This window comes from Sander vitreus, chromosome 8, assembly GCF_031162955.1.
Source record: "Sander vitreus isolate 19-12246 chromosome 8, sanVit1, whole genome shotgun sequence".
Lineage (NCBI taxonomy): Eukaryota > Metazoa > Chordata > Actinopteri > Perciformes > Percidae > Sander > Sander vitreus.
Genome location: NC_135862.1, coordinates 347,247 through 370,000, shown reverse-complemented (window position 1 = coordinate 370,000; position 22,754 = coordinate 347,247). Strand labels below are relative to the sequence as shown.

The 22,754-nt window shown below is 44.3% G+C and overlaps 2 protein-coding genes across 3 annotated transcripts in view; both read right to left on the bottom strand.

Moving 5' to 3' along the window:
• The window catches only part of LOC144521711 (carbohydrate sulfotransferase 8-like), a 29,009-nt gene extending 24,489 nt beyond the window's left edge, over positions 1–4,520 (bottom strand). For both annotated transcript variants that reach the window (XM_078256273.1, XM_078256271.1), the window contains exon 1: positions 4,283–4,520. The gene's annotated coding sequence lies outside the window, so the exon portion shown is untranslated. The remainder of the gene's footprint in view (positions 1–4,282) is intronic.
• Positions 4,521–15,792: 11,272 nt separating this feature from the next.
• Positions 15,793–22,754, bottom strand: part of LOC144521710 (NLR family CARD domain-containing protein 3-like) — a 29,499-nt gene continuing 22,537 nt past the window's right edge. Inside the window, exons 12-13 of the mRNA XM_078256270.1 lie at positions 22,615–22,661; positions 15,793–17,563 (exon numbers count right to left, since the gene is read on the bottom strand). Coding sequence (XP_078112396.1) covers positions 17,019–17,563; positions 22,615–22,661 — 592 coding nt within the window. The 3' untranslated portion in view covers positions 15,793–17,018. The remainder of the gene's footprint in view (positions 17,564–22,614; positions 22,662–22,754) is intronic.

Genomic DNA, 22,754 nt, shown 5'->3' with positions numbered 1-22,754 from the left:
ATTTGACATGGTGACTGTGTTTCCTCTGCGTGTTTACGTTTAAGGTGCTTATGGTAATTAGACTCTGATCCTGGTTCAGCTTCACACTCTGGTCATCCTCTCGCTGCAGCACAAACACGTCGAACGGAGGAATATTAAATCATAACGCTGAGTTAGTTTAATGTATCAGTGTTCAAACGGTGAATACCAGCCCCCCCCCCAGGGACACAAACATCAACCTTTGGAGGGTGGGGGTTGAGTGTCAGCAGATTATTCATCTTTGTGAGGACCGAAGAGTGTTAAACATAGGGGGTGTGTGTCTTTGTGTGTATATTGTATACGTGCACGTGTGTGTGTGTATATGTATGTGTGTGTGTGCATGCGTGTGCGTGTGTGTCTGTGTGTGTGTGTATAATGTATATGTGTGTGTGAGTGTGTACACTGTATGTATGCGTGTGTGTGTTGAGGTTATTTTTAGCAGTGAGTAATAATTCAGTGCGATAACAGAGCAGCTCGTTCACCTTCTCTCTGACGGAGGAAACCAACCAGCAGATGGATCCTCTTCTTCTTCCTCCTCCTCCAATCAAACACTCAACTACAATAAACATTTACAATCCGACATGAAAACACCATCACACCTTACAGCTGGGACGATATATTAAAACACCATCACACCTTACAGCTGGGACGATATATTAAAACACCATCACACCTTACAGCTGGGACGATATATTAAAACACCATCACATGTTACAGCTGGGACGATATATTAAAACACCATCACACGTTACAGCTGGGACTATACATGGCCGCCGATTGGATTTGTATTGTTTTTCATTTTTTCTGATTGTAGCTTCTATTTGTTGCATGCAGCAACGTGTTCCTCTAGCTCCCTGTGTGATTCAGTATCTCCTGACACGTTACTAATGAGCAACTATAGGCCGATATCAAACTTTCCATTTTTAAGTAAAATCATTGAAAAAGCGGTTCTTTTCTTGTCACTAAACAACAGTTTTGATGCCTTCCAGGCGGGTTTTCGACCACACCACAGCACTGAGACGGCTCTTGTTACAGTCTTTAATGTCATCCACTTAAACACAGATAGTGGCAAAACTTCAGTCAGTATTACTTGATCTCCAAACGGTCGACCATGACATATTACTAGACCGATTGGAAAACTGGGTTGGCCTTTCTGGCTCACTACTAAACTGGTTTGAATCCTACTTAAAGTGCTCATATTATGCTTTTTAAGCTTTCCCTCTTTCCTTTATTGTGTTATATATCTTTTTGTGCATGTTATAGGTTTACAAAGTGAAAAAGCCCAAAGTCCCCCCCCCAAAGGGACTTACCAGCTCCAACAGAAAACACTGTTCACAAACTGCTCCAAACAGCTCTATTGTAGTCCAGCCTTTACTTCAGAGACAAACGATATAATGCTCGCCTAGCTGCTAGCGTTGCACACCCTCATACTCTGCTTCTGACTGGCTAGTAGTCCTTACGTAGGTACTGAGCATGTGCGACTCCCAACAAAGATGCAACAGAAGTGAGATGTCTCACTCTGTAGCTAAAACAGAGAGCTCAACACACAGGGTGAAAAAAGGAGCTGCAGCAATGTGCAGTACAACAAAAATATATGGTGTTTTCTGAAAATTAAACCACATAAACCTATTCTGATTAAATACAATTATGGACCTTTAAATGAGCATACTATTAACACTTTAAAGAATAGGGATTAATTTTTTTAAAATTATTTTTAATTAATTATGCATCTGAGCATATATATGATGTGCGGAGTTCCCCAAGGCTCCGTTCTGGAGCCTCTCCTGTTTAACATCTACATGTTTCCACTGGCTCAGATTATGGAAAACAAAATAAGTTATCATAGTTATGCGGATGACACACAAATGTATATAACCTTATCGCCAGGGGACTATAGTCCAATACAACAACTGACTAAGTGCATTGAACAAATTAATGACCGGATGTGCCAGAACTTTCTTAAATTAAATGATGAAAAAACTGAGGTGGTTGTTTTTGGAGCAAAGGAGGAACGATTAAAAGTCAGCACTCAGCTTCAAACGGTAATGTTAAAAACAACAGACAAAGCCAGAAATCTTGGTGTAGTCATGGACTCAGACCTGAATTTCAACAGCCACATTTAGGCCGGCTTCGCACTGGCTGCGTGGCGTGAGCGTGTCAGCTGCGTGGCCTGAGGGTGTCAGCTGCGTGGCGTGAGCGTGTCGGCCGCGTGGCGTGAGCGTGTCGGCCGCGTGGCGTGAGCGTGTCAGCTGCGTGGCGTGAGCGTGTCGGCTGCGTGGCGTGAGCGTGTCGGCTGCGTGGCGTGAGAGTGTCGGCTGCGTGGCGTGTCAGCTGCGTGAGCGTGTCGGCTGCGTGGCGTGAGCGTGTCAGCTGCGTGGCGTGAGCGTGTCGGCCGCGTGGCGTGAGCGTGTCGGCCGCGTGGCGTGAGCGTGTCGGCTGCGTGGCGTGAGCGTGTCAGCTGCGTGGCGTGAGCGTGTCGGCTGCGTGGCATGAGCGTGTCAGCTGCGTGAGCGTGTCAGCTGCGTGGCGTGAGCGTGTCGGCTGCGTGGCGTGAGCGTGTCGGCTGCGTGGCGTGAGCGTGTCGGCTGCGTGAGCGTGTCAGCTGCGTGAGCGTGTCTCAGGAAACGCGTGCATGCTAGAAATAGAACCGACGCCTATTTTTCAAGTGTTTCCAGACCAAATAGAATAGGAAAAGATGTTTATATGTCATTTAGACACAAATACATCCAATAAATGACATGTTGATGTTTGAAAGTCTTGAGGTTTTGATATAAATGTCATTTAAAATAATAATAATAATAATAATAATAATAATAATAATAATAATAATATTATTATTATTATTATTGATTTTCAAATATGGCACCTGTCAATCCAGAAGGGAATATTCTGGAGCCTATTTCACCGTCAATCCTGCCGATGTTGTCTTTGCTGTAATCAGATCAGAATATGTTTATGTTTATGGGAAACATCCATGTGTCCAGACAAGGCTAGCAGTCGCAGCGCCGCGTCAGACACCTTTCTGGTGTGGAAAGACATAGAAAACGCCACACAGCTGACAAGCAACAGAAACGCCACGCAGGCAGCATGAAGACGGCCTAAGACAATAACAAAGTCAGCCTACTACCACCTTCAGAATATATCCAGGGTTAAAGGACGTATGTCTCAGCAGGACCATGCTTTCATCTTCAGTAGACTTGACTACTGTAACGGTGTCTTTACAGGTCTCCCTAAAAAAGCAATCAGACAGCTGCAGCTGGTTCAGAACGCTGCTGCTCGAGTCCTCACTAAGACCAAGAGACTGAATCACATCACTCCAGTTCTGAAGTCTCTACCCTGGCTTCCTGTGCCTCAAAGAATTGATTTCAAAATACTTCTGCTGGTTTATAAATCACTAAACGGTTTAGGGCCAAAATACATTTCTGATCTGCTACTACACTATGAACCACCCAGACCTCTCAGGTGGTCTGGGACAGGTCTGCTACACTATGAACCACCCAGACCTCTCAGGTCGTCTGGGACAGGTCTGCTACACTATGAACCACCCAGACCTCTCAGGTGGTCTGGGACAGGTCTGCTACACTATGAACCACCCAGACCTCTCAGGTGGTCTGGGACAGGTCTGCTACACTATGAACCACCCAGACCTCTCAGGTGGTCTGGGACAGGTCTGCTACACTATGAACCACCCAGACCTCTCAGGTGGTCTGGGACAGGTCTGCTACACTATGAACCACCCAGATCTCTCAGGTGGTCTGGGACAGGTCTACTACACTATGAACCACCCAGACCTCTCAGGTGGTCTGGGACTGGTCTACTACACTATGAACCACCCAGGGACCCTGGGACAGGTCTGGTTTCTGTCCCCAGAGTCAGAACTAAACAGGGGAAAGCAGCGTTCAGTTTTTATGCTCCACATATCTGGAACTCCCAGAAAACTGCAGGTCTGCTGCAACTCTCAGCTCTTTAAATCAAGGCTGAAGACCTTTCTTTAAATAATTGTTCATTTCTTATACTGCACTGTAACTATTATACTGTATACTATCTGTTTTTTAATTTTTTATATTGTTTTTAACTGCTCTTTGTTTTATGTAAAGCACTTTGAATTTCCCTAAAATATGCAATACAAATAAAGCTACCTTGCCTATATATCTATGGTCATATATCTATGGTCATATATCTATGGTTTGATGATCCTAAACATGAAGGATTATTTGTAAAACAGGGCGGGGTATTGTGTTTCCTCTCCCCGGGTTGGACTCACCTGTGCGGGCAGCAGCATGGACGCTGTCGGCGGAGTTTACGGTCCGTTTAGAAACTCCGTCTCTCCGGAGAGAAGCTTAATAACGACCGCACGGGAACCGGTGCTCTGTTGTTTCCCGGGGAAATGTCCGGTAAGTGAGATGAGAGCGAAGCAACGGGAGAGAAAACGCCCAAACTTCCAGCGGACAGAGAGCAGAAGAAGTGTGTTCCCGCTGGATGGGCGGGTCGGGCGGACAAGATGAGAAGATACCGGAAGATCAGCTGTCAGACCTTCACAATAAAACGTCCATTTAAAAACTGTGTGTGTGTTGAGGTTATTTTTTAAGTGAGTAATAATTCAGTGCGATAACAGAGCAGCTCGTTCACCTGACGGAGACGGTGTGTGTGTGTTCACCGGAGAGGATCCATTCACTCCATTTACAGATTTTATATGATCTATGATATTCATCTTTGTATAAACTCTGCTTTTAAAGGTGCTTTATAAATGGTTATTATTTATCATTGTCATAGTTATCTCTTTGTGTTTTTAAAAATACAGGAACAATCTGTCAAATAAAACAGAATAATTCTGTACAATCAGTTTGTTTAACAAGCATTATAAACTATGTAGACTTTCTGAATAAATAAACCTGTGGGATGTGTTCTCAGTCTGTCCTCTGGCGCCCCCTGCTGGTGCACAATCACAAAAGGTTTAATTTCACAATAAGTAATAAGTTTGGAATCTACTTTGTTGAAAGGTGCATACATAAACAAACAAACATTTTTGTTTTTTTCATTGGGCACATGTATAAAATATACAGTACATACAGAGTAACTGTTGCATAAGGAACTGGGCTACAGCTTCCTAAACTGCATCCTGGTTTCCTTCACTTGCTTCCTTCCTCACGTCTTAGTCCGTCTCACAAAGGAAGCTCAGAGACGGAGGGAATCTTGCCAGGAAACCAGTTTTTGCAACGTTTTTCAACATTTTTGTCATTTCTCTACGTTTTCATCACCGTTTTCGACATTTAGGAGGAGCCACACACAATGAGACGGAGTTCATTAAGTTCTGAGATAACAGATGGTGTTTTCCTCCGTGGTGGCACTTATTGATCCAGTCAGCCGCTAATTCACCTGTTTTTCTTCTTGCGTGGTGGCCGGCTGCAGGGGGAATACAGACATTCACCGCTGGGTACTGAGAGTAATGAGGACTATTGATTTAAAGACTCACAGCATTGTTGTCCACAGATCCTCTGTCACAACAATGGACTGAAGAAATCTGCCGAGTGTTCATTTAGGAACAAAGAGATCTTTCATTCTGAAGTCTGTGTCCTCACAGAGGCTTTTATTCTGAAGTCTGTGTCCTCACAGAGGCTTTTATTCTGAAGTCTGTGTCCACACAGAGGTAGAAAGCGAGCGTGTTGGCCAACCCGTTTTCACTCCCAACTCTTTAAATCCTGACGCTGCTCCCTGAACTACTACAGTTAACATTTCTAATCATAGTTCCATTATCTTTATTGTGACTATTATTTCCACTGTTCATCACATCCCCAACCGGCACCGTCAGACACCGCCTACCAAGAGCCTGGGTCTGTCCCAGGTTTCTCCCTAAAAGGAAGTTTTTCCTCACCACCGTCACCATAAATGCTTTTGGGGGAATTACTGTAAGTGTGGTCTAAACTACTCTATCTGTAAAGTGTCCCAAAATAACTCCTGTTGTGATTTGACACTATGAGTAAAATTGAATTGAATTAAATGTCAGAACAGCAGGTCCATCTGTGTCAATCAAGAGTTTTAAGTACTTACACTGGGTCATGAGAAAGGAGAAGGACTCTATAATTTATAAAGTCCCAACAATTCTAGTAATTCTCCCAAGAGCAAGCATTTAGTGTGACAGTGGTGAGGAAAAACTCCCTTATAGGAAGAAACCTCGGCAGACCCAGGCTCTTGGTAGGTGGTGTCTGACGGTGCCGGTTGGGGGTGTGATGAACAGTGGCAATAATAGTCACAATAAAGATAATGGAACAGTGACTAAAAAATGGTAGTTCATGTCATAGCAGGGCACTGCAGGGCGTTACAGTATGTAGCGTGGCACAGCAGGGCATGGCTGGACGTAGCAGGTTCAGCAGGACACAGCAGGGCACCGTAGAGTGTAGCAGGGTGTAGCGGGACCACGGCGACAGCTGCAACCGAGATCTTGGTATCCTAATCCAAGGAAATATGCTGGGAAAAAGAAATATAAGGACTCCGGGGAGTAAACTCCCCAGAGCTAGGTTAGTAACAAGCATTTCTGGATCTCCTCACTCCCTAACTATAAGCTTTATCAAAGAGGAGGGTTTTCAGTTTATTCTTAAATGTGGTGACGGTGTCTGGCCCCCCGACCCAGACTGGGAGCTGGTTCTACAGGAGAGGAGCCTGATAGCTGAAGGCTCTGGCTCCTGAACCCAGACTGGGAGCTGGTTCTACAGGAGAGGAGCCTGATAGCTGAAGGCTCTGGCTCCTGAACCCAGACTGGGAGCTGGTTCCACAGGAGAGGAGCCTGATAGCTGAAGGCTCTGGCTCCTGAACCCAGACTGGGAGCTGGTTCCACAGGAGAGGAGCCTGATAGCTGGAGGCTCTGGCTCCTGAACCCAGACTGGGAGCTGGTTCCACAGGAGAGGAGCCTGGTAGCTGAAGGCTCTGGCTACCATTCTACTTTTAGATACTCTAGGAACCACTAGTAGCTCTGAGTTCTGGGAGCGCAGTGCTCTAGTGGGACAATAATGTACTAAGAGCTCTTCAAGATATGATGGCGCTTGACCATTTAGAGCGTTGTAGGTCAGGAGAAGGATTTTAAGTTCAATCCTGGATTTTACAGGAAGCCAATGCAGAGAAGCTAATACAGGAGAAATATGATCTCTTTTCTTAGTTCTTGTCAAAACACGCGCTGCAGCATTCTGGATCAGCTGGAGAGTCCTAAGGGACTTATTTGAGCAACCTGATAGTAAGGAACAACAGTAGTCCAGCCTAGAAGTGAAAAAAGGTTGTTGAGTGTTGTTTTAGATGGGCGTTAAAGGATATATCCTGATCAAAAATAACTCCTAGATTTCTGACAGTAGTGCTGGAGGCCAGGGCAATACCATCCAGGGTAGCTATATCTATAGATAATGACGTTCGAAGTTGTTTGGGGCCCAGCACAAATCAGTTTTGTTTGAGTTTAACATCAGAAAATTGTAGGTCATTCAGGATTTTATATCTTTAATGCATGCTTGAAGTTTAGCTAACTGACTGGTTTCGTCTGGCTTGATTGACAAGTATAACTGGGTGTCATCCGCATAACAGTTAAAGTTAACTGAGTGGTTCCTAATAATATTGCCTAGAGGAAGCATATATAAGGTCAATATAATTGGTCCAAGCACTGATCCTTGTGGAACGCCATGGCTAACTTTAGCGTACTTGGAGGATTTATCGTTAACATTAACAAATTGAGATCGATCAGAGAAATAGGACTTAAACCAGCTTAGTGTGATTCCTTTAATGGCAACTAAATGTTCCAGTCTCTGTAACTGGATGGTATGCTCAATAGTGTTGAATGCAGCACTAAGATTTAATAAGACAAGTATGGAGACAAGTCCTTTGTCAGCAGCAATTAGAAGTTCGTTACCAGTGCCGTCTCTGTGCTATGATGCTTTCTAAATCCTGACTGAAAGTCCTCAAATAGACTATTCCTATGTTAAAAGTCACATAACTGATTAGCGATTACTTTCTCAAGGATCTTGGAGAGAAAGGGAAGGTTAGATATAGGTTTATAGTTGGCTAAGACCTCAGGATCGAGGGTGGGTTTTTTCAGAAGAGGTTTTATCACAGCTACTTTAAAGGACTGCGGTACATAACCTGTTAATAAAGACATATTGATCATATCTAGTAATGAGGTGTTAACCATGGGTAAAGCTTCTTTCAGTAGCCTCGTTGGGATGGGGTGTAATAGACAGGTAGATGGCTTAGCTGAAGAGACCTTTAGCATTAGTTGTTGAAGCTCTATAGGATAAAAGTATGTCAGGTCCTGTCGTTGTTTCTAGTAGTCCTGTGTTTAAAGATGAACCGTTGGAAGTTGAGGGCAAAAGGTGATGAATTTTATCTCTAATTGTTATAATTTTATCATTAAAGAAGCTCATGAAGTCGTCATGCTCAGAGCTATAGGAATAGATGGCTCAATAGAGCTGTGACTATCTGGCAGCATGACTACAGTGCTGAAAAGAAACCTTGGGTTGTTCTTATTTTCTTCTATCAGTGATGAGTAATAGTCTGATCTGGCATTTCTGAGGGCCTTCCTATATGTTTTCAGACTGTCTTGCCAAACTAAACGAGATTCTTCTAGTTTGGAGGAACGCCATTTACTTTCAAGTTTTCGTGAGATTTGTTTTAATTTGTGAGTTTAGGAGTTATACCAAGGTGCTAGTTTCCTTTGCTTCATCTTCTTTTTGAGAGGAGCAACAGAGTCTAAAGTCGTCCGTAGGCAGGCCGTAGCACCGTCTACAAAGTTATCAATTTGGGAGGGTCTAAATTTAACATAAATGTCCACTGTTGCATGGCATTGAGTTAAATGCTGTTGGAATGCTGTTGGCTTCCTTAAATTTAGCTATAGCACTGTCAGATAGGCATCTAGTGTAGAAGCTTTTAGTCGGGTAGTAAGAATTCCTAAGTTATTAAAAAATTGTCTGATAATAAAGGATTCTGCAGATATATTATTAAATCCTCAATATCAATGCCATATGCCAGCACAAGGTTGAGTGTGTGGTTAAAACAGTGAGAGGCCTTATGCACACTCTGACTAAAACCAACTGAATCTAGTAGTGAGTTGAAGGCAGTACTAAGGCTATTGCTGTCAATGTCCACATGGATATTAAAATCATCTACAATAAGTACTTTGTCTGATTTAAGGACTACACATCTCAGAGAATTCAGATAAAAATTCAGAATACGGGCCTGGTGCTCGGTAAACAACAACAAATATAATTGGCTGTACTGTTTTCCATGTTGGATGTTGAAGATTAAGAACAAGGCTTTCAAAAGAGTTTAGTTTAGGTTTAGGATTAATTAACAGGTTTGAATCAAATATGGCTGCAACTCCCCCTCCTCGGCCTGAGTCTCTAGGAATTTGAGTATTAATATGACTGGGAGGAGTGGCTTCATTTAGACTAACATATTCTTCATGTCCCAGCCATGTTTCAGTAAGACAGAATAGATCAATTTGATTATCTGATATCAAGTCGTTTACCAATATTGCTTTAGAAAACAGAGATCTGATATTTATTAGTCCACATCTAATTTTCCTATTCTGTTCCATCTTTGCAGTGGTGGTTTTAATTCCAATTAGGTTGTTAAGTATAGCCCCTCTTTTGTTTACGTTTGATTTAACCGATCTGAGTCTGGGGACAGAGACTGTGGTTATTAGACTATGAGTGGGTGACTGCTGCAATGGAAGCCCAGAGGAGTGCATTGCACTGCACCTCTGATTACTAATATGCACCTCTAATTACTAATCTTTTAAGTCCATACAATCATCCTTAGACTGATCAGTCTTCATGGACACACTGGCTTCAGCAGACTTTTCTCTCTGCTGCTGGGAACTGATAGAAGCACGGACCTTTACTGAACAGACAATATCTCTTTCTCTGCTTTCACTGGTTTTATGTGGCAGTGAAAGTTATTGTATTGCCTTTAAAGTATGTCTTTGAAACATGTCTTGTTTATAATGCTAGGCATTACAATGGGATACAATAACTAGGATAACTAGATTGTCCCAGTCCATATCCAAGGCTACTCTGGGAGCCCTTTCCTTTCTCAGACAGGCAATGTTGTGCAGGACAGTGCAGGCAACAGTGATGTCACAGGCCCTCTCTGGAGTGACTCTTAGGTGGTGAAGGCACTGAAAACGGGTCTTCAAAAGGCCAAATGCCATCTCGATGCGGGCCCTTGATCTTGCATGGGCAAGATTATAAGTGTGCTGTGCTGTTGTCTGGGGGGGTCTGCAAATGGAGTCAGAAGAAACGGGTGACATGCATAGCCCTTGTCTCCAAGCAAAACACCAGAGAATTCACCTGAGAACACAAAATGTAATAGAGGTATAGTTAAACTGTTGACACTATCATGATGTTCAAGGTGCTTATCAATAAAATGCCTGTGGCTTGCCTTGTGAAAGTCGCTGGGAAATTGTAGAGGCCCTAAAAACTCTGCCTCTACATTGCTGAAAATGCAGTCAGCATCACAGATCATCTGAAACAATAGGTTGTGTCAAGGTCATTTCATGCTCAGAATTAATTTAGGCCTATGCAGTTGACAGACAACATAAGTACTTACCTGAACATTGATGCTGTGGAAGGATTTTCTATTCACAAAGTCTCCCTCATGAGCACCTGAGGGGCATTTTATTCAGTCCAGTGCACCTATAACATTAGAGAAGCCTGTAACACAAAATGAGTAATGGCCTACTGTGACAGTAACACGATTCTGTAATCTGTAATTCATGTTAGCCCCACCTGCAATTTTGTAGAATTCCTCCTTAATGTAGCATGTTCTTTTGTGTCCGGGAAAGGAAGATGTTCAAGAATCCTTTTGGTGCTAAATACATTGATCGAATTGAACGGCAAACTCTGGCTTTGCTCAGATTTTCTGCATCTCCAACTGCACCGTAGTCCAATACACACTGTCTGTGGGATGGTGAGGGCATGGCTCTGAGATGTGCGATGCTGAATTTTGGGACCCAGCAGTCTGCACAGATAGCGTATGCCATCAGCACAAAATCTGTATCGCTCATACAGATGGCTGTTGTCGAAAGCCAAAGGGTCCGACCAGTCCCGAAAAACTCTTTCCCGTCGGAAAGCCCTTCTCAGTAGAAGTGCTTCTTCATCCAGCATGTCGTCTATGAACGGGCATGCCATAGTAAATGAAGAAACACACACGCAGCCAGGGAGCTTTATATATTGTTCATATATTAATGAGTTTATTGAAAACAGCCTTGGAACTTCATCTGCCATTTCAACTTTATATATTCACCAAACCTCGAAAAACACACAGTGCAGACGTCTTCATAAATACAATATAGTTTAACAGTAATGAATATCAAATAGTATATATAAAGTAATAATGGTTGCTAAATTTATAGATTTATAGCTCTCAGGATCGAAATCGTTTTATTTGCCAAATGTAGAATATAGATCTGTCAATCTGACGTGGTTTAGGCTATAGTCGAAAAAATTAGTAATATGTTGACAGAAATGATTTTACAATTCCTATTTAACTCAGAAGGTATCGAAAATAATAATAAGACCAACAAACTTGTGGTAAAGAGAGATTAACGTATTTGAAAAGTGACGATAAAGTACAACTTGGCGCGTCTCCATCCGCCCAACATCGTAATCAGCTATAAAAACATGGAATAACTAGGCCTATTAAAGAACACATTCGTTTCGCTGATCAGAGTGACTGCTGAGAAGAAAAGGCACCAGGATTAAAGAAATCCTGGCTGTTAGCCTGGTCGGGAGCAGGCTAGCTGTTAGCCTGGCTGTTAGCCTGGTCGGGAGCAGGCTAGCTGTTAGCCTGGCTGTTAGCCTGGTCGGGAGCATGCTAGCTGCACAGAATAAATCTCCATGGTGATTTATGTGCCTCAGCTTTCGTGAAACCGAGTCAAGGCTAAATTCATCCAGGATAATGGGGAAATCCCGGCTTAATCCCTTATCTTGGTTTTGTGAAACAGGCCCCTGATGTGGTACTTGTTTGTATTTGGTGTTTGGGCCCCAGCACACTTGGGGGAACATCCACAACAACCCCAGTCCCCAGATCTCTTAGTGGTCCCCCAATACTGTATCTGAAGTCTCTTTCCCGAAATTCAGCCTTGGTGCAGAATTACAGCCACTAGAGCCAGTCCCACAATGAGCTTTCCTTAGGATGTGACATTTCTGTGTCTGTAGCTTTAAATGCTATTGAGGAGGAGAGGGGGGGGGGGGGAAGCCATGATGTCTCTCTCTCTCTCTCATGGGGGGGCCAAATTCTCTGGGCGGGCAAAGAGAAAGGGGAGGTAACCTTTCTCCTTATGACATCATAAAGGGAAGATTCCAGATCGGCCCATCTGAGCTTTCATTTTCTCAAAGGCAGAGCAGGATACCCAGGGCTCGGTTTACACCTATCACCATTTCTAGCCACTGGGGGGCCATAGGCAGGCTGGGGGAACTCATATTAATGTTACAAAACCTCATAAAGTGACATGTTTATGCCATGGGACCTTTAACTAATTTCCTGAAGAAAATGCATCCTGGACTGCTGAAGATTGTTTAACAAGATGTAATTATGCATCATGTATCATTGTATATTTTCATGCACAGCTGTGATTTAAACTGATAATCTATAATCAATGAGGTGTATACAACATGAAAGGAGCTAATCCCTGACACAAAGATAAATGTTGTTTAATGTACAAATGTCAAAACATGTATTCAATTCAAAAAACAACTTTAGTCTCTCTGACTGCAGAACACAAATCCAGATGATTACAGTTCAAAATCAAAACGTCAATACATACATACACAGACTGGTTGTTCCATCAAACATTGTCATTGATTTCACGAAGTTATTAATTAACAGAGTAGTGATGATTGGTCATATGATCTGTAAGACCAACAGAACAAAACATGAAATATGAGCCTTTAAAACAATATGTGGAGTTTCAAAGTCCAAACTCATGTCCAGCATCAGAATTCTAACGACTGCATCCGTTTTATAGATTTATAGGTTTATTATAAGTCAATGTTCAAATGGCAGAGCAGAGACACAGCCAAAATCAGGTTAGAGAGACTGAATATGTTAAAGGGTGAAACAGGATCAGATGTAGTATGAAGTTTTGAGTGTGAAACCTTTCCATCTTGGTGATAACCTACAGGCACATGAGACATACATACATACATACACATTATTTTGACAGCCCTAATATATATATATATATATATATATATATATATATATATATATACATATTATATGCACACACACACACACATATACACACAATTCATGTGAATCAATGAATGACAATTCAATACATATATATATATATATATATATATATATATATATATAATATTTATTTATTAGGGCTGTCAAAATAATGTGTGCGTATGTATGTATGTATGTCTCATGTGCCTAATAGTGTTAACTAGCTAGCAGTAGGCTAACGTTAGCTGCTGTTGAGTATAGTGTTAACTAGCTAGCGGTAGGCTAACGTTAGCTGCTGTCGAGTATAGTGTTAACTAGCTAGCGGTAGGCTAACGTTAGCTGCTGTCGAGTATAGTGTTAACTAGCTAGCGGTAGGCTAACGTTAGCTGCTGTTGAGTATAGTGTTAACTAGCTAGCGGTAGGCTAACGTTAGCTGCTGTCGAGTATAGTGTTAACTAGCTAGCGGTAGGCTAACGTTAGCTGCTGTTGAGTATAGTAGTCACCAGCGCCACATGCAGCGGGGTTTGTGTTTCCTGTAACGCCTGTTTCAGAGCAGCAGAGAGAAGAGCAGACATATCAGTGGAGCCAGATTTTCGTCTGTATGCAAACGTCAATATGGAATGGATTAATCTGCGTTAATTTTTTTAACGCCTTATTTTTTCTCAGATGAATTAATCGAAATGAACGCGCTGGAAATGAACGCGTTATTTTGACAGCCCTAATATATATTAGGGCTGTCAAAATAACGCGTTCATTTCGATTAATTCATCTGAGAAAAAATAAGGCAGATTAATCTATTCCATATTGAGGTTTGACCCGGAGCCGTTCTAGCACCATTGGACTGTAAAATGAAGGAGGGAGACGAGAATGTTCTGCCTGGATCATTGACTGGAACATTTACTTATAAAATCTTCTTCCTGACAGCCCTGGCTACCGAAATCTGGCTCCACTGATATGTCTGCTCTTCTCTCTGAGACGATACAGGCAACACAAACCGCTGCACGTGACGCTAGTTAACACTATACTAGACAGCAGCTAACGTTAGCCTACCACTAGCTAGTTAACACTATACTCAACAGCAGCTAACGTTAGCCTACCGCTAGCTAGTAGCTGGATTAAACACGGTTAAATGCTGACAGCTAACACTAAACGGTGTAAAGTGTGACTGTGTTTTACTGTAGAGGATTCAACAATCTGCAGCTGCCGTCGGAGAAACAACACAGACGGTGTGTTCAATGAAACTGGTAAACTACAGTCTCGTGGTGCATTTGAAGTTATTGTAAATGTCCTTTTCCATCTGGTTGTTGTTTTTGTTGTTACTAGTAAAATAAGTTATTGTTATTGTTATACATTATTATTAATCATTTAATCTTTAATGTCACCAACTGTTGTTTAGTACCTTTTTTATTTCTTTTCTTTTTTTACTTTCTTAAAAAGTATCGGTTCAGGCACCGTTAATTATGTATGAGATTAATTTAGATTAATTAATCACAGAGTATGTAATTAATTAGATACAAAATTGTCATCGATTGACAGCTATTTATTTATATATATATATATATATATATATATATATATATATATATATATATATGTATGGCTGTCAGCGTTAATTGCGATGCGATTAAGGGCCGACGCGATTAATTTTTTTTAATCGCATCGCGGCATTTATTAATTTATTTTACACTTCACTGGGCTTTACATTGTGCTCAACAGGCTACTATTTTGACCCTTTGCAGCACCGTTACTTCTCATCAAGCTGCCACTTCCTCCTAATACATCCTGCTGCTGCAGGCTGCAGCATGATGGAGAAACACAGCAGCAATAACTCTGAATGGAGCTTTTTATTTTCCTAAACTCCCGGACGGCTCGTAGACAAGTCTAAACCATATGCACGTTGTGTAAAGCTGAAATAAAATATCACGAAGCACGTCCAGCTGGAGCTACCAGCTACGAGCTAAGCATATAGTTCAGTTAACGTGATGCTACCTGCTAGCGGGATAAACGGGTGGTAACTACCTGCAGACCTGTCAGCATCGTAGAGGACTCGGGTCTTAAAGATCTACTACGGTTGACCTGTCTCGTTGCCGTCGAGCGAGACAGTAGTTTCACCATACACATACCACACGGAGAAAGCAGCCACACTGGAACTGCTGCAGAGTCCAAACTCTGTCTCATTAACCGCTGATCACTGGACGTCAGTGAGGAATCTACATTATTTAGGAGTTACTAAACACTAGATTGACTCTAGTAAGCATAGGGATCTTTAGTTTTTAGTTAGGTACTTGGAGGAATGGTGCAATAATGACAGATTCACACATTTTTCTTTTGTTTACAGTAAATAAATAATTACAAATCTTAAAGTCAAGTTCATAAAGTCACTTTCTTTGCATTCATTTCATTCCCAATCAAGATCCTCTGGTACAAATTGCTTTCCATTGTTAATATGGACTTAAAAACTGTTCTGAAATGCTAAATAATAGAATTTTAATCATGTGATAAATTCAACGATTAATCGCAATTAAAAAATTGTAATCGTTTGACAGCCCTAATTATATATATATATATATATATATATATATGATAATGTTTAACAAACTTTTAAAAACAAAAGATGCAAAGTTCTTCACATTAAAAACATTAGGACAGTAACAAGTACAGGAAAGAAACGAACAAAAGCATCAGAAAGAAACAAAACTCAAGCACTCTTTTTTGTGCTGTGCTGTCAACAGAGGTATTGAGTACCAAGCTGCAAAGATTAATGGATTAGTTGTCAACTACTAAATCAATCTCCAACTATTTTCAACAATTGATTAGTAATTTTGAATCATTTTCTTATGAAACAAAACATATACTTCTGTGAATGCAGCTTGTTAAATGTGAATATTTTCTATCGCTTTTACGTCACGGACTGGGTGTAGAGATAAATATACCAACGCATTCTCTGTATGGCTGCAAATCATATTGTACGAAAACTTTTACACAACAATTCGTATGATATCCTATGAAATTACTGCTACTGCCGGCCATTCACATGACAGTTAAGTTCAGTAGTCTTTACAGTTAAATTCAGCCGAGAAAAGGTAACTGTGAGCCAGGTACCGATCACTGTGAGGTGACATCCTTTCAGAGGCTGTTATAGTTGATTTTGGCCGACAAAAAGTGAGTGTCATGCTCCGAAGTTTAGACCAGTTAAGATTAGAAAAAAAGATTGGGATTTGGATTAAAACACCACCTGATATGATCACCTGTTTCCTGGTGAAAGTCTTGTGTTTTCCCCTTAACTTCTTCTGGGACATAAACAATTTTTAGTTTGTAGCATGCTAGCTCAAAGTTAGTTATTTCCTGAAGAACGGCAGCACACAGAGAGCGGAAGGGGAGGTACATGAGGCAGACGCAGGGGGCAGATGTGAGGCAATTATCCTAGAAATCTGTTGAACCAGACTAGAGTGATTGCGGAAATAAAGCCATCTATATCCATCTATAAAGGACTTGACGTAAAAGTTTACAATGTAAATGAGGAATCTGTTCAATCATTCTGAATTATTTTGTACAAAGATCATGGATGGAGGAACCAGAAGACCTGGACCTGAACCCTAAACCCAAACCTTACCCACAACACACATAGACATGGAGGAACCAGAAGACCTGGACCTGAACCCTAAACCCAAACCTTACCCACAACACACATAGACATGGAGGAACCAGAAGACCTGGACCTGAACCCTAAACCCAAACCTTACCCACAAGACACATAGACATGGAGGAACCAGAAGACCTGGACCTGAACCCTAAACCTTACCCACAGGACACAGAGACATGGAGGAACCAGAAGAAAAGATCCCAAACCCAGGATAGAGAGGTTCAGTGAATGTGGTGTTGAAGGTGTGGAGGTGGATCAGTGAGTCAGAGGAGACTCTGTAGAAGGACAGAGAGCCAGCAGGACAGTCCACATACACTGCTACTCTACCAGAGACAGAGGAGGAGAGACGAAGGATTGTTTCTCTGTTATTGTGACTGACAGAGTAACGACGTTCAGAGCACTCCAGACTCCAGGACTGATCATTCATCCCAAACACACAGTCTCTACTGTTTCCTCTCCTGCTGATTCCTCTGTAACTCACTGATATATCAACCCCTCCTCTCCTCTCAACCTCCCAGTAACAGCGACCAGTCAGACCATCTCTACACAGCAGCTGAGGCCAGTAGTCAAACCTCTCTGGATGATCAGGATATGGCTGCTCCCCCTCCTCTACCCGTGTCAACGTCCTGTTGTTGTCAGACAGTTTGAGTTTTCTGTGTGCTGTTTGTGTGTCGAATGTGAATTCACAGGAATCTGATGGAGAGAATGAGACACAACACAACTGCAATTATTAACATATCAGCACTTTAATGACAGAGGGTTGAATGAGTGATGTCACAATTTGATGAATGAATGTGCTTCAAAACTGATTTTAGAATCCTTTTATTAGTTTAAAAGTCTCTTATTGGCCTTGGTCCTGAATGTTTCTGGGATTATCTTTTATGGTATGCAACAGCACAATGAGCCAGGTCCAAAACCACAGGCTCTGTGAGGACAGCAAGTCCACCAAATAAGCTGTGTAAAAATTCTGAGATAAACTGTGTGGAATTGCCTCCAGCCCATCTACGCCCAAAATGCGTAGGTTATTACGGCGAGAGAAGTCGTGATGTCTAGCTTAGCCTAAAGTTTGGTGTTGACATTGGCGAGCTGACCGTGATTATCTTTCAGTGTGTCCATGGGAGCAGCAACTGTGTATATACCCTCTACCACATCATCAGCAGTGGTGGCCTAAAGGTTAAAGAAGTGCGCTTGGGACCGGGAGGTCGTCGGTTCCCCAAACTGACAGGACAAAATCTGAGTGGGGAAAGTGAAAGAGCAGCGCTTGTCCCTCCCTCATTACCACCACTGAGGAGCTCTTGGCCCTTAACCCCAGCCGCTCCAGTGGAGCTGCTCAGCAGATCAGACTGTGGTGGTACTGGGCAGCTTCCAGGTATGAATGTGATCAGATCAGACTGTAGTAGTACTGGGCAGCTTCCAGGTATGAATGTGATCAGATCAGACTGTAGTAGTACTGGGCAGCTTCCAGGTATGAATGTGATCAGATCAGACTGTGGTAGTACTGGGCAGCTTCCAGGTATGAATGTGATCAGATCAGACTGTGGTAGTACTGGGCAGCTTCCAGTATGAATGTGATCAGATCAGACTGTGGTGGTACTGGGCAGCTTCCAGTATGAATGTGATCAGATCAGACTGTGGTAGTACTGGGCAGCTTCCAGTATGAATGTGATCAGATCAGACTGTGGTAGTACTGGGCAGCTTCCAGTATGAATGTGATCAGATCAGACTGTGGTAGTACTGGGCAACTTCCAGGTATGAATGTGATCAGAACAGACTGTGGTTGTACTGGGCAGCTTCCAGGTATGAATGTGATCAGATCTGACTGTGGTAGTACTGGGCAGCTTCCAGGTATGAATGTGATCAGATCAGACTGTGGTGGTACTGGGCAGCTTCCAGGTATGAATGTGATCAGATCAGACTGTGGTAGTACTGGGCAGCTTCCAGTATGAATGTGATCAGATCAGACTGTGGTTGTACTGGGCAGCTTCCAGGTATGAATGTGATCAGATCAGACTGTGGTAGTACTGGGCAGCTTCCAGTATGAATGTGATCAGATCAAACTGTGGTTGTACTGGGTGAATGCTCGGTCTGCGGAGAGTTCCAATTCTGTCTCACACAACTTCTTTTATAATATCTCTGAATTCACTTTGCATTTAAGCAATACTATTAGCATGCGCCAAGCTCCCACTTCTCCGGGAACCATCACCTTATCGTGGTGGAGAGGTTTGTGTGTCCCTATGAACCTGAGGGCTGTGTTGTCTGGAGCTTTGTGCTCCTGGTAGGGTCTCCCAAGGCAAAGTGGTCTCAGGTAGCCCGAAAAAGCTACGTGGCGGACATCCCTCCATCCCATGGGCCCACCACCTGTGGGAGGAACCGCTGGGGTCGGGTGCGCTGCCACATGGGTGGCAGTGAAGGTCAGGGGCCTCGACGGACCAGACCCGGGCAGCAGAGGCTGGCTCTGGGGACGTGGAATGTCACCTCTCTGTGGGGGAAGGAGCCGGAACTTGCGCGGGAGGTGGAGCGCTACTGGTTAGATCTGGTGGGGCTTACCTCTACGCACAGTCTTGGTTCTGGAACCATACTCCTGGATAGGGGTTGGACTCTTTTCTTCTCCGGAGTTGCCCAGGGTGTGAGGCGCCGGGCGGGTGTGGGGATACTCACAAGCCCCCGGCTGGCGCCGCTACGTTGGAGTTTAACCCGGTGGGCGAGAGGGTCGCCTCCCTACGCCTGCGGGTTGTGGGGGGAAAAACTCTGACTGTTGTTTGTGCATATGCACCAAACAAGAGTTCAGAGTATTCGGCCTTCTTGGAGACCTTGAGTGGAGTCCTGCATGGGGGCTCCAGTTGGGGACTCCATAGTTCTGCTGGGGGGGGACTTCAACGCGCACGTGGGTAATGATGGAGACACATGGAGGCGTGATTGGGAGGAACGGCCTCCCTGATCTAAACCAGAGTGGTTGTTTGTTGTTGGACTTCTGTGCTAGTCATGGATTGTCTATAACTTGAACACCATGTTCGAACATAGGGATGCTCATAAGTGTACTTGGTACCCAGAGCACCCTAGGCCAAAGGTCAATGATCGATTTTATAATCGTTTCATCTGATCTGAGGCCATATGTTTTGGACACTCGGGTGAAGAGAGGGGCGGAGCTGTCAACCGATCACCATCTGGTGGTGAGTTGGGTCAGGGGTGGGGGAAGACTCTGGACAGACCTGGTAAGCCCAAAGCGGGTAGTGCGGGTAAATTGGGAACGTCTGGAGGAGGCCCCTGTCCGACAGACTTTCAACTCACACCTCCGGCGGAGCTTTTCGTGCATCCCTGTGGAGGCTGGGGGCATTGAACCCGAGTGGACAATGTTCAAAGTTTCCATTGCTGAAGCTGCGGTGAGGAGCTGTGGTCTTAGGGTCTTAGGTGCCTCAAGGGGCGGTAACCCACGAACACCGTGGTGGACACCGGTGGTCAGGGAAGCCGTCCGACTGAAGAAGGAGTCTTTCCGGGATATGTTATCCCAGACGACTCCGGAGGCAGTTGCAAGGTACCGAAGGGCCCGAAGGGCTGCAGCCTCTGCCGTGAAAGAGGCAAAGCAGCGTGTGTGGGAGAAGTTCGGAGAAGACATGGAGAAGGACTTTCGGTCGGCACCAAGGTACTTCTGGAAAACCGTTCGCCACCTCAGGAGGGGGAGCGGGGAACCATCCAAGCTGTGTACAGTAAGGATGGGGCGCTGTTGACCTCAACTGAGGAGGTAATAGGGGCGGTGGAAGGAGCACTTTGAGGAACTCCTAAATCCGACTAATCGCCCTCTATGGTAGAGGCAGAGCTGGAGGATGAGGGGGGGATTGGCATCAATTTCCCTGGTGGAGGTTGCTGAGGTAGTTAAACAACTCCACAGTGGCAAAGCCCCAGGAATTGATGAGATCCGTCCAGAAATGCTTAAAGCTCTGGGTGTGGAGGGGTTGTCTTGGTTGACACGCCTCTTCAACATTGCGTGGAAGTCTGGGGACGGTGCCTAAGGAGTGGCAGACCGGGGTGGTGGTTCCCCTTTTTTAAAAGGGGGACCAGAGAGTGTGTGCCAATTACAGGGGTATCACACTTCTCAGCCTCCCGGTAAAGTCTACTCCAAGGTGCTGGAAAGGAGGGTTCGGTCGATAGTCGAATCTCAGGTTGAAGAGGAACAATGCGGATTCCGTCCTGGTCGTGGAACAACGGACCAGATCTTTACTCTCGCAAGGATCCTGGAGGGAGCCTGGGAGTATGCCCAACCAGTCTACATGTGTTTTGTGGATCTGGAGAAGGCGTATGACCGGGTGCCCCAGGGAGATACTGTGGGAGGTGCTGCGGGAGTACAGGGGTGAGGGGGTCCCTTCTCAGGGCCATCCAATCTCTGTACGACCAAGCGAGAGCTGTGTCCGGGTTCTCGGCAGTAAGTCGGACTCGTTTCAGGTGAGAGTTGGCCTCCGCCAGGGCTACAAGCTTTGTCACCAATCCTGTTTGTAGTATTTATGGACAGGATATCGGCGTAGTCGGGGTGGAGAGGGGTTGCAGTTCGGTGGGCTGGGGATCTCATCGCTGCTTTTTGCAGATGATGTGGTCCTGATGGCATCATCGGCCTGTGACCTTCAGCACTCACTGGATCGGTTCGCAGCCGAGTGTGAAGCGGCTGGGATGAGGATCAGCACCTCTAAATCGGAGGCCATGGTTCTCAGCAGGAAACCGATGGAGTGCCTTCTCCAGGTAGGGAATGAGTCCTTACCCCAAGTGAAGGAGTTCAAGTACCTTGGGGGTCTTGTTCGCGAGTGAGGGGACAATGGAGCGGGAGATTGGTCGGAGAATCGGCACAGCAGGTGCGGTATTACATTCAATTTATCGCACCGTTGTGACGAAAAGAGAGCTGAGCCAGAAGGCAAAGCTCTCAATCTACCGGTCAGTTTTTGTTCCTACCCTCACCTATGGTCATGAAGGCTGGGTCATGACCGAAAGAACAAGATCCAGGGTACAAGCGGCCGAAATGGGTTTCCTCAGGAGGGTAGCTGGCGTCTCCCTTAGAGATAGGGTGAGAAGCTCAGTTATCCGTGAGGAGCTCGGAGTAGAGCCGCTGCTCAGCTGCGTCGAAAGGAGCCAGTTGAGGTGGTTCGGGCATCTGGTAAGGATGCCCCCTGGGCGCCTCCCTAGGGAGGTGTTCCAGGCACGTCCAGCTGGGAGGAGGCCTCGGGGGAGACCCAGGACTAGGTGGAGGGATTATATCTCTAACCTGGCCTGGGAACGCCTCGGGATCCCCCAGTCGGAGCTGGTTAATGTGGCCCGGGAAAGGGAAGTTTGGGGTCCCCTGCTGGAGCTGCTACCCCCGCGACCCGACCCCGGATAAGCGGATGAAGATGGATGGATGGATGCTCCCAGTAACTTTGGGTTCCGTCGTGGATGATTTTCTTTTACCTGGTTGTTTAGTAGGGTCCATTTAGAAGTAAATAGCAGCTCGAAATAAATTTAGGGTAGGACTACATAAAAAAATATGAAAAATGCGGGACCTTGCGGAATACCAGTCTACTCCATTTGACACCCCCCAGCGACCCCTGGTTCATAATGTTTCCTCACCTCATGCTTTAATTGCCTTTTAAAATTATATATATGTGTGTGTGTGGAGGGGGTAGGGGTGACATTATGATGTGATGCACTTTGTGTTGCACAACCTTCCTCAAAAAGTGCTATACAAATAAAGTTTGATTGATTGATGAAATTAAAAACACACTTACACTTCCTCAGACCCAGTGTCAACCATCTGACTCCAGCAGGCTCCACCCTGAAAGGAGGAGGAGGGTCAAAGCAGCGTTGAAACATGGACATTACATCACTCTCTCACACACAGCTTTGTTCTAATCACAAGTAGGGTTAT